Here is a 10,815-nt window from a genome sequence, read left to right as displayed (position 1 = left end):
TTCTCACGTTGTTGCCTTCAAGCCTTGCTCCATTCCCTTGTTCGCCCCTTCTCCCTGCTCTAATTACTGATCGATCTGTGGAATGCGTTCGTCTGTGCCGTGGAGCTTGGGCGATATTGGGATAGGTGTCGTGAGGACCTCAGGTCCATACTCGGCCTTGGCTGGTGGTAGTGTCCAAAATGCCTCTTCAGTCAGCGAGAGTGGCTCTGACGAAGTACCAAGTGGTTTGGAGCGACGCGATCGTGGTCTTGCCTTCCGCCGGGCCGGCTGGTAAGTCCATGCACTTGTAGTTGATGTAGGCTCTTGGACACCCTCTAGCTCTGTGAAGAACACTTGTACACTGCCATCGAGTGCCCCTGTGCAGGTCACTGGTAGTGTGGGTATACTGTACGAGCGTACATAGGGTGCTAGCATCCGTTAGTATCGGCGGCGATCATGCTCATTAGCCACCCCCTTCATGCGTGCGGACACACACACACACACACACACACACACACACCTATTCTTTCAATACAGGGATAAGCTGCCATGTCTGTCATGTACATACTCAGCTCGTTCCCACATAGCACGAGTTGTGCAAGCCTGTCCATGTGCCAATTCGCACGCAACAGAGCCTCGTACATGTCCTTCGGACAATGCGGCATGTACACAAACGTTGGTTCTCTTAACTCATATGCGCCGCACTGCATGCAGTCAATGCTTTCCAGTCCCGTACGTACGTAATTTTCCTCCGGAAGATGTGCTTGTTGCCGACGCAGAAATGCCTTATCAGCCGCGCGGAACTGTGGATCATATACAGTAAGGTGAGGCCTTGATCCTCGGTACTGCGTGAAATGGTCACATATGTCTTCGAGAAATGCCCATTGATCTAAGGCAGCTGGTGTATAGGCTGATCCAATGCCCAGGCATAATATTTGTTGTGAACACCTTGGTTTGCGCAAATATATGGCTCCCAGGATGTCTGCAGCACTCAAGTAAGCAACGGGCTCCAAGCGTCCACGTACTTGACCACATAGTATACGCTGGATCTGCGCGAAATGCCTTGCGTTTTCCTTCAACGATCATTCCCCACTTGTCTAGGAGCTTGCGTTGGGCCTCGTCATCAAGGTCGGTCCAATCCTCAGGTCCCACTACCTTTGCCATCGTACCCAAGATCAAGGTGCTTGGGTCGCGCACGTACAAGATCCGATTCAACGTCCTAGATGCGCGTCCAAATATGGGGCCAAGGCGCAGCGTAAATGCCGCAACTAAGGAACAAATGTCAAGGTCAGACACGCTCTCCGCTGTTGGGTCATGTGGCGGCGAGGATGAATCTGGGTGTATTTTCGCTAGGTCCGACATGTTGCTCTCCACCAACCAGCCCGGACGACAATAACAACGGGCGACAACGACGACGATGTGGGAGCGCCTGCCTGGTGGGCCTGCTTCGATCATCGTTTTTCTTTGCATTCTTGCTGCTTACACGGTACAAACAGAGTCGATCCAGTACATTCAGCACACACTTGGGTACCAGAAGCCACTTTTTCTCTTGTTCGTAACGCACAGCAGCTTTGTGTTCTTATTGCCGATCTATCTGGGATTCATCCATGTGTTTACGACGCGGTCGACCACGCAATGCTGCTCCTTGCTGCGCCGTGATATTCGAAGGCAACTGGATTTCGCGTTTGGTCCACAAGATACCCCACGACGTCGTGCATCCACAGATGTGCTGCGACTGCTTGCCATTCTGCTTGTGTTAACGGTGGCTTTGACAGTTCCATCCGTCAGCTGGTTCCTTGCCGTCCCACTCACCAGCATGGCTAATATCACTTCCATCTACAATACTTTTAGTCTATGGGCGCTCGTGTTCTCGGTCTACTTTCTCCAAGAACCATGGTCCTACCTGCAGGCGGTCGCTGTCCTGCTTGGTGTACTAGGAGTGGCCATCTCCGCGTACGGAGGGACAACACAACCCGCGATTGTCGCAGGACTCACTGGTGGAAAGGTCATTACTTATGCCTTGTTAGGCGATGCGCTTGCGTTGGTCGGTGCCATTTCCATGGCTGCGTACGAGATTTTTTACAAACGGCTCACTGTGATACCCCATGACGAGTCACTCGGCTCGTTCGCCCCACTGCCCTCGTCCGCAGACGATGATGTTACGCACTCGCAACAAGAGACGGAGCCTGAAGGCGAACTTCCATTTGGGCTGCATCCCATTGCCATGACCACGGGCATTGGGGCTATCACGTTCGCTCTTCTATGGATCCCACTGGTCATCATGCATGCGACAGGGGGCGAGTCGTTGGAAGCTCCTAAGCACGTGGGAACTTTTCTGTGGATTGCACTTAGCGTCGTATGCGGTGTGCTTTTCAATGGCTGCTTCGCGATCTTACTTTCTCTGTGGGGGCCTGTCCTAGCATCCATGTCGTGTCTGCTCACCACTGTGATTGTCCAGCTCACGGACGTAGCTTTGGGTATCCCATTCTCATGGATAGGTATGCTGGGCAACCTGATTATTACAGTGAGTTTCGTGTGTTTGTTGCCATGGTAAGCGATGTATCCTCCAACACGCAGATGCTTTCGACATGGCTTGACGCACGCAAGTGTCAGTTAGGACGGCTGTGTCGATTCCCACAAATATGCGATACGTACTGCGTCTGTGGGAAAAAGTCAAAGCCACGTATACTTCGGATCTGATACGATGGACATGCTCGAAGCAACAGTCCTGCGTCACGAGCCTGTGTCTAACCTGTAAGTATAGTCACCATAACGTACATGAACATTGCAAGAAACGTAGATGATGTTTCGCGGGCGTAATGCCACAAGTTGGTCCAAAAACACTTGATCGCAGCCGCGGCGTGGCGGATCGATGACGACTGTTGTCTGCTCACGCGGATACGATATATTCTTCATCACCTGTAAGTCATATGCATAGTCCATACTATACATACCGAGAAGATACGTTCCGCCTCACCTGCAAGGAAAGTCGCATTTTGCACGTTGTTCTGTTTTGCATTCGCCTTGGCACACTCGATCGAACTAGTACTGATTTCCACACCGGCCACCTGATCGAACAGAGGTGCAAGACAAATCGCAAACAAACCAGAGCCACAGTATGTGTCGACCAAGTACTGCGGGCTACTTTTTGATGGAAGCTGCGACTTGACATAGTCCATGACCAATGGAATAATCGAGCGATTGTTCTGGAAAAAGGCGCCTGCCGGCGTCGAAAATGTAGTGCCCCCCACCCGCTCATGCACTGTTGCCTTGTGGTCTGTGACCACAGTCGATGCATCACTATCAGCTGAACACAGCGAATCACGAAGCAGCAACGTAGCACCATTCTTGTATGAGCGTATTGAATCCCGCACTCTTTGTCGCTCGTGTGTCATGGCCTCATTCAGCACGTGCGTCCCAATGGGACACTCTTCAATGTCCATAACGCGGCCTGTCGTGGCATTGTCAAATCCAATCGGTACAGACACAGACATATCTACAGGCAGGTCTGTGCCGTGCGTCCGGCGAAGCACAGCGGGAAGATCAAAATGAGGCGTCAGCTTCGTGCGATAGTGCATAGTCTCAGGCGAACCCATCGTCGGCAGAACGTCCGGCACAAGCGAAGCATCTAATCTCGAATAGTTCGCATAGGCACGTCGTACAACTTCTCGTTTTATCTCCAATTGCTGTGCATAGGGAATCATTTGGTACTGGCACCCGCCACACTGTCCAAAGTACCGACATTGCACGAGACTCGGATCGCGCATCGTCAAATTTGGCTCCAATAACTCAAGAATACGCGACTTGAAATACAAACGCTCTGACGCGTATGGAAGCACACGCACAACTTCTCCTGGCAATGCAAATGGGACAGCTAGAAGCCGGTCGCCCTGGGGTGTCAGGGCAAGGCCATCTCCATGCGAACTTAGGCGTTCAATTTTCACGGTGATCTCTTGTCCGAAGGGAGGTACGCGCTCGAACTCTTGGTTCTTTGACAAAATTTCGTCCACACGCGATTTACCAATAAGGTCGAGAATGTCAAATAATATTGGCGGCTCACCATGCTTTGAAACTTGTTTTTGGTATGCTTTTTGTAAGTTGTGAATGCGCTTTCGATCACGCTTCGTCACTGTACGCGAATCAGGACGCATTCTCTTGGATGGAGCGGAAGCTGCTGGATCTGGCGGACTCGGTGGGGCGTGCATAGCTCCGGAAGTTGACATACTTGCTCGCGCTACAGCCAATGTTGTTGGTGCTGTAAGCACTCGTCGCATTTGCCAAGCGAATTTCTCGTTGCGTCCGTCATATGCGGCGTGTTGACGCAATTCATTTGGTTTTTACACAGGGTGCACATGCCTCCACGTACCTGGATCCTGAGATTGTTTTATCAATTTTTCGCTCCTGGACAGCACGATGCACAATGCAAGAGATCTGGGCCAAGTGATTGTGGTCAGTGGTGGGAGCGGATACAACAACCTTGTGGGTGCTACTCCTTCAGCTATTTTTGTTTTGCCAGGTACGCAATACACGCTCTGGTTTGATCAATTGACGCTTCTTTTAGTTTCAGACAATGGCGGTATGTGTTGACTCGTGGTCCGCAGGGCTAATACATATCTTTGCATGTTTTCGCGCGGTGGGGTATACATCATGGTCAGGCTCATCATCTGGTACGTTCTTCATCCAAAATACACTAATGCAGAAATTATTCGTGTGATGGGTGGGCCTTCTATAGGCGACATCCGCTCCAGGCTTGTCCGGCTCGCGGCGTTTGCTATGACTCAGAAAGATCGCACATCACAACTTGGGTATGCCGATTCTCGCGAGGCTGTGTTTCATCTTATGTCTCATCGACTTCCATTGCATGGTTCACACAAAGAAGTAAAGCAGGAATGGATGGAGATTATCGAGGGAAAACATCGTTTGTGGCGGGGCATTGATCCCGATAAGCGTGAATGCATTCGTGGATTTCTTGTGCTTTTTCAAAGTGAAGTCTTACACCGTGCGCACAGGAATTTCAACTTTCGTGGCGGATGCATCGGCAACTTTTTTCTGGCGTCGATGCAACGATTTTTTCGTTCGATCCAGAGTGCGATTTTCATGTTTGCTGCTGTATCTGAGATTCCCTTCGTGTTGTCGAGCTGTGATGTCTTGCCCGCTGTCAACACAAATAAGACCACAACAATTGCTGCGGATCTCAAGGATGGCTCGTTGTTGGTGGGGCAGTGCGAAATCTCACATCCATCTGATGAGGGCACGCGGCACCGCCGTCTGAGCTCACACTCACGTTCTATGAATCGTCGTGTCTCTGAATTGCAGGATTCAGTATTTGGGTTCGGTCCACAGTCGATGACACAGAACCAGCTGGACCAACTACGTCTGGGTTCCCAAATGGAATCTCACAGTGCTGCACGCGCCGGCTCAAGTGCACTGAGTATTGATGACTCAGATCACAGCGAAGAAGACCAAGTCCTAGACGATGATCCTAGAGAAATCACAGAGCTCACTGAGTCATCAGGTAACATTGAATATGTGGCGAAGGAAGATGCCCCACCTCTTCCATCGCCTATTGATCGTACGTTCTATTCCCGCTTACAAGCAGGTGTTTTCTATGTCAATGTATGTAACAGCTTTTTTCTTCCTCGTCGTTTTCTTCAAGGCATGTTTCTTACAGCAGTCCTATCGTAATGAGGTATTTCCTGCTCCAAATCCATCCTATCTGACCGGGTTGCAACGGAGCAAAATCTTCATTTACTCATGTGGCTCGCTTTGGACGAGTGTCATACCATGTTTGGTCCTACGCGGCATTCCTTTGGCCATTGCCCGCTCGCCAACCTTGCAATTTAAAGTCTTGCTTCTCAACTCGAAACACGATCGAGAAACTGCGAACATGACTGGGCTCGACTTTGTCAAGTGCGTAATGAATTGCAGTGTCACGTTTCTCACATACGCACAGCGCGATTGTTCGGTCGCTGAAACGGACTATGCAAGTGGATACACCAAATGACTGTAATACTTTTGTTCACACTGACTTTATCACACATGTAGTTTATGTGCGACAAGGGGCAGTGGATCCGTGCGTCGAAGCGCTGAACGAGCTTGGGATTCAGTGCGTCGGTGTAAATGGTGAATCGGAAGAAAGCGCGACTATTTCAGAATCAAGTACGTGGACTATAAGCAAAGTATCTATATATATGTATGACTTACCACAACGTGCCCTTGCTTCTTTAGCATTGTATCGGGTCCTCAAAGATCTTGTCGGCCGTAATGATGATTGATTGGACATGCACTTATGAATTGTATGTAAATGGAAACCGTGTATATGCGAAAATGAAACCATCGAAATTAAAAGCAAGTTGGAACAGAAATGAATCGCTTGTGTAATGAAGAAGAGAACAAAAAGCTTTGGAGAATGATAGAGAGGCGAGGTGACCATTAAGAAGCAAAGAAAAGCTTGTTATGATTGCATGCATTTTTAGCGCCGAGAGCTCGGGTTCCGCGTGGAATAACGAGCCCAGCCCACCTTGAGTGTCTGACCGGCCATGTTCGGTGGATTGGACTGAGAGGCGTCCCATGCCTTGTTGGCATCCGACGAGAATTGGAAGGTGACAAACGCGTAATGTCTGCCGGGGAACATCTGCGCATTAATCACATTTCCAAAGGACGAGAAAATATTCATAATGTCTGGGAGATTGGCATTGTCTGGGAGATTTCCCACATACAATGTTTTAGAATCCGAGGATGAATCAGCGACCTTTGGCTCAGGTTCTGCAGGACGCTGCGTCTCGGACGGAAATGGCTCAGAAGGACGAACAGCCCAGTTAACACGAATGATTCGGCTGCCGACCCACTGTCCTGACATGTTGGCGATAGCTTCCATAGCCTCGCGCTCATTGCGGAGACGAACAAACCCATAGCCCCGTGAGTGTCCGTTCCGGAGGTCACGAATGACTCGAGCGTCGTACATCGAAGGAAAGCCAGAGAATGTCTGAGCTAGTATGGTATCATCGATTTCAGGATCCAGGTCACCGACAAAGACACTGTAAAGGCAAGTGGTGGGAGTATGAAGTGCCTGCATATTGCGAGCTTCTGGGGTTATAGACGGCATTACTACCGGCACTGGCATAGCGATAGGCTGTGTGCCGACATCTTGCGAGCCCGCCCACTCCAGAAAAAGAGGCAAGCCGGCCAGCATGAATCCCTGCAAGTATGTAATGGCCATATCAGCACTAGCTTGGCGCATGTACTGGATCCAGGCGTACGTGGGTTTGGGCTGTCCTTGCACAAGGACCGGCGGCATCATTTCCATGCCACCGATGGGGCCTGCTTGTTCGAACAATACGCGCAAGTCTCGCTCCGTTGCATGCACAGAAATGTTTCGAACAAGCAGAGGAACAGCCCATCGTTTTTCTGTTAGACCAATGTCTGTTGAAGACCTAGGCCCAGATGGCTCCCCATCCATGCCCAGTCGTGTTCAATTGTTTGTGGTAGCGCAGGGACACTTCTAGAATTTCTGTTTGACATGTGACTGGGTGCGACGGCAATAACAATATGGGTTACAGAATGGACCAATGAAAAACCGGTCTCAAGTGGCTCGCCTGACCAGAAACGATCAGCATCAAGAAGTGTTGTTTCAGGTCCACATGGACGCCGCATTCGCCCTTTCCTTGCGCCTGCGCTCTGTAAGCACGCATTTGAACGATGAAAATCTCGCTTCGTCAGATGTGTCACTTGAGAGTCGCCTAGCGCACATTGAACAAGCCATTGAACAAGCAGTAGAACCACATGTGTCACTGAGACGCGTGCTAAACCAGTGTACGTAGCCTTGTGATGTTCCATTGTCGCAATCACAACAGATTGGTCGGGACAAGTCGCGATCTATGTACTTACATTTTTTTTTGTTCTCATAAGGTGATCGCATTCAGAGCCTCGTTAAAGAATCTGCGTCACCGCTCCCTGATCCCGAGACGCAGCTCGCTGTCGTGCTGAGCGGTGCATCCTCTTTGCTTGCATTTTATCGCACTATGGAAACGTGCCGTGAGTTGGACGAACGGGGCATCGCTGGTGCAAAACAGCTACGCGGTAGGTGTTGCGCCGCACAATTTGTACTAACGAGACAGACTATGAGCCTCTAGTGGACAGGCTGCAGGCGTGCATCAAGAAACAACAAGTACAGCAAACCACCGTTGATTCTGTTCAAGCTCGAATCGTATCGATTCTGGAGCAATATGGCTCTTACGTGGACCAGCTCTCGCGTGTGTTTGTCGCTCTGGATACTACCATCCACAGGCTAGAACAATCTCGCGCAACAAAACTCAGTACCGGCGTTACTGCTACTGCCGTTGCCACGGCCAATCATTTGTAAGTAGTACTATACATGTATTATGCACGACGAATTGCTATGTCATCGTTATCTTGGGCATTGCTCTCTGAGGCCTGGGGCGCCGACATCAGCTGCATACTGGCAGCCTCAGTTTTTTGGACAGCATGAAGTTGTGCAAGTGCCGTAGCAAAGAGTGGCCGAAGTTCACAGATCTCCATGGACGAAATGTTCGTCATCTCCAAATGGGCAGGATTGATCATTTCGAGTCCCGCTTGCACTTTGCTCTGACGAGCCTCGCGCAAGTCCTTCAGTAGGGCGCGTATGCGCGACGAATGGGGTATATCCTCAGCCGCATGCTCCAGTAGCAGTTTGGCTATGGCCACGTAATGCAGCGGCAATGGAGCAAAAGGTAGCGACATGGTCTCCTGACGCAGATACTCGGACAAGACATCTGGACATAAGTGCGGATACACTTACCAATTGAGAGCCATTCGGGCGGCACAATGACGCATTTCCGCTTTTTTCTTAGTGAGAAAGCCAGCCACAAAGGCACTGTGGCATGCGCTGGTGGCTGGAATGGTCCATACGTCCCACTCAAGAGACGCACTCGGTCCAGTGAGACCAGTGGTAAGATGTCAATTGTGGTTTCCAGGCTGGCCACGTATTCCATTTCTGTAGGTAAAATACCATACCGTGTGGCTGCCGGTAGCGCCATGGCTCTGCTTAGTCGTGGCAGGCAACACAGCCGTTTGCTACAGGCTGGGTCAGTCGTGCTCTTGGCGATCGGGCGTGTCATAAATATCGGGCGTCACTCCAATCCATGCGGGGTAAGGCCTGAGGATCTTCAGTCAGACATCGGGGTTTTCCTGCAGAACAAATTGCAGTAAGTGGCAAAGAGGCTTGGGCTTTCACTGTCAGGCTCTAGGCCTTGCAACGCACCAAGACGATTCGATTCGATGGATGTGACGCGTTTCTTGCATGACGCGCGTCAGCGCATTTCGGCACTGTCACCATTGCAGAAAGGGATTGCTGCGCTTATTTTGGTGTTGCACCTGATCGTTGTGGGCATCGCAACTTATTACGGGGGCGATCGCATACTACATGGTACGTGTCACCCACCGAAGAAATAAAACGTATCGAATGCAAATCGCATGCATGGACTAACTAGTTTCAAGTTATTGCACGTATTGCTGGATGGATATCGCACCATGTCCTAGGAGTCGTAATCTTGTACTTGGTGATGATCATTTGTTCACTGCCACCGGTTCATGGATTCACGACTGCACTTACGATGTGCGGGATGGCATTTGCTTCAGCTGGACCACATGCGTCATTCTTGGAGCAGGTACGAAAACTCATGTCCGCCTGGCTCGTAGCCACGGGTGGACTGATTCTCAGTGCATCCATTGCGTTTGTCGTGCTACGGCGCGTGCTGTATCACTTGTCTGGGCAATGGGACCTTCTTGCACGAGTGAAGGAAGACCAGCGTTTTCGTGCTCTGCAGCATGCGATCTGTCAAAAAGGATTCCTTATGGCCGCCTTAGCACGCTTTTGCCCGTTGCCTTATTGCTATACAAACCTGCTACTTGCCTCTTTGGACTCCTTGTCTTTCGGGACATTTGTGCTCAGCACGTTGTCCACTGCCCCACGGTTGCTAATTCCTTTGTTCATGGGAGCCAAGATGTATGAACTAAGTGACCATGACATCCGCGCAAGTTTGGACCCATCGACGAGGCGCCTGAATTCCATCTTTATCTTTGTTAGTTTAGCACTGGGCGTTGGCTCGAGCTGGTTCATTTGGCGCAAAACGTCCGACATGCTGTTGCGTCATGAAGCTGAACATGCGAGTGACGAGGAAAGAACAGCTTTTATATTAGATGATGTAAATGAATAATTTCACACTTTCAAGTCCTGCCACCAACGATGCATGCGCATCGCAATGCCTTCTACACTGCTTGGTGCTGGTCGCACATCCAAGTAGAAACTGACTGGTTGCTGATGCGATGTCTTGCTTGACGACGTCGTGACGGTGGAGCGGCCGGCATAAAAGTCGATGATGTATCGCATTGTTTGCGGGGCGCCATCATCCGTCCGTGGTCGCACAATAACCCAGTCATGTCTGTCAAAGGGCATTTCATAGCCAGCAAGTCCACGGAACCAGGCGCGCCACGTCATATCTTTAGGGCGCCCGACGAAATTGACGAGTTGAGGGCCTGTCGCTTTTGGGTCTGTCTGCCAAGCCCTTTCCCATTCGAGTATCCTGCGCCAAGCTTCTTCATTCACAGCATTATGGATCGGGACCACGATGTCCATGTCTTCCGGACTTGCCGCATGATTCTTACGTCGGATCGCCGAATAAAACTGCTGCGGCGAAGGATATACCCAGTGATGTTCGCGCGCGCCACTGACAGACGAAGATTCAGCCGGTGCGTGCGCGGACTCGAGGGATGCGTCGCTGTCTTGATCCATATAGAAGCGCGGAATCGACGAAACCTCGCGTTCTTCGGATAAATTCT

At 50.6% G+C, this 10,815-nt stretch overlaps 7 protein-coding genes across 7 annotated transcripts; 3 read left to right on the top strand and 4 right to left on the bottom strand.

The window, feature by feature from the left end:
- Nucleotides 1–63: 63 nt before the first annotated feature.
- MGL_3682 (uncharacterized protein) lies at nucleotides 64–414 on the bottom strand (the record flags this gene model as incomplete). The annotated part of the gene is made up of 1 exon (XM_001729163.1): nucleotides 64–414. One exon carries the CDS (start codon nucleotides 412–414, stop codon nucleotides 64–66), a length of 351 nt encoding a protein of 116 aa, XP_001729215.1.
- A 982-nt stretch (nucleotides 415–1,396) lies between these two features.
- Nucleotides 1,397–2,533, top strand: MGL_3681 (uncharacterized protein; the record flags this gene model as incomplete). Its single annotated transcript, XM_001729162.1, has 1 exon — nucleotides 1,397–2,533. The coding sequence occupies one exon, from the start codon at nucleotides 1,397–1,399 to the stop codon at nucleotides 2,531–2,533; it is 1,137 nt and encodes a 378-aa protein (XP_001729214.1).
- Nucleotides 2,534–2,894: 361 nt separating this feature from the next.
- Nucleotides 2,895–4,130, bottom strand: MGL_3680 (uncharacterized protein; the record flags this gene model as incomplete). The annotated part of the gene is made up of 1 exon (XM_001729161.1): nucleotides 2,895–4,130. The coding sequence occupies one exon, from the start codon at nucleotides 4,128–4,130 to the stop codon at nucleotides 2,895–2,897; it is 1,236 nt and encodes a 411-aa protein (XP_001729213.1).
- Nucleotides 4,131–4,692: 562 nt separating this feature from the next.
- MGL_3679 (uncharacterized protein) lies at nucleotides 4,693–5,664 on the top strand (the record flags this gene model as incomplete). Its single annotated transcript, XM_001729160.1, has 1 exon — nucleotides 4,693–5,664. One exon carries the CDS (start codon nucleotides 4,693–4,695, stop codon nucleotides 5,662–5,664), a length of 972 nt encoding a protein of 323 aa, XP_001729212.1.
- A 787-nt stretch (nucleotides 5,665–6,451) lies between these two features.
- MGL_3678 (uncharacterized protein) lies at nucleotides 6,452–7,438 on the bottom strand (the record flags this gene model as incomplete). The annotated part of the gene is made up of 1 exon (XM_001729159.1): nucleotides 6,452–7,438. The coding sequence occupies one exon, from the start codon at nucleotides 7,436–7,438 to the stop codon at nucleotides 6,452–6,454; it is 987 nt and encodes a 328-aa protein (XP_001729211.1).
- Nucleotides 7,439–8,358: 920 nt separating this feature from the next.
- Nucleotides 8,359–8,718, bottom strand: MGL_3677 (uncharacterized protein; the record flags this gene model as incomplete). Its single annotated transcript, XM_001729158.1, has 1 exon — nucleotides 8,359–8,718. The coding sequence occupies one exon, from the start codon at nucleotides 8,716–8,718 to the stop codon at nucleotides 8,359–8,361; it is 360 nt and encodes a 119-aa protein (XP_001729210.1).
- Nucleotides 8,719–9,539: 821 nt separating this feature from the next.
- On the top strand, nucleotides 9,540–10,193 carry MGL_3676 (uncharacterized protein; the record flags this gene model as incomplete). Its single annotated transcript, XM_001729157.1, has 1 exon — nucleotides 9,540–10,193. The coding sequence occupies one exon, from the start codon at nucleotides 9,540–9,542 to the stop codon at nucleotides 10,191–10,193; it is 654 nt and encodes a 217-aa protein (XP_001729209.1).
- Nucleotides 10,194–10,815: the final 622 nt, after the last annotated feature.

Source organism: Malassezia globosa (genome assembly GCF_000181695.2).
Source record: "Malassezia globosa CBS 7966 chromosome Unknown mgl_sf_10.1, whole genome shotgun sequence".
In the NCBI taxonomy this organism is placed as follows: domain Eukaryota; kingdom Fungi; phylum Basidiomycota; class Malasseziomycetes; order Malasseziales; family Malasseziaceae; genus Malassezia; species Malassezia globosa.
The sequence above is the reverse complement of the archived record's forward strand: the minus strand, read 5'-3'. Positions and strand labels throughout refer to the sequence as shown.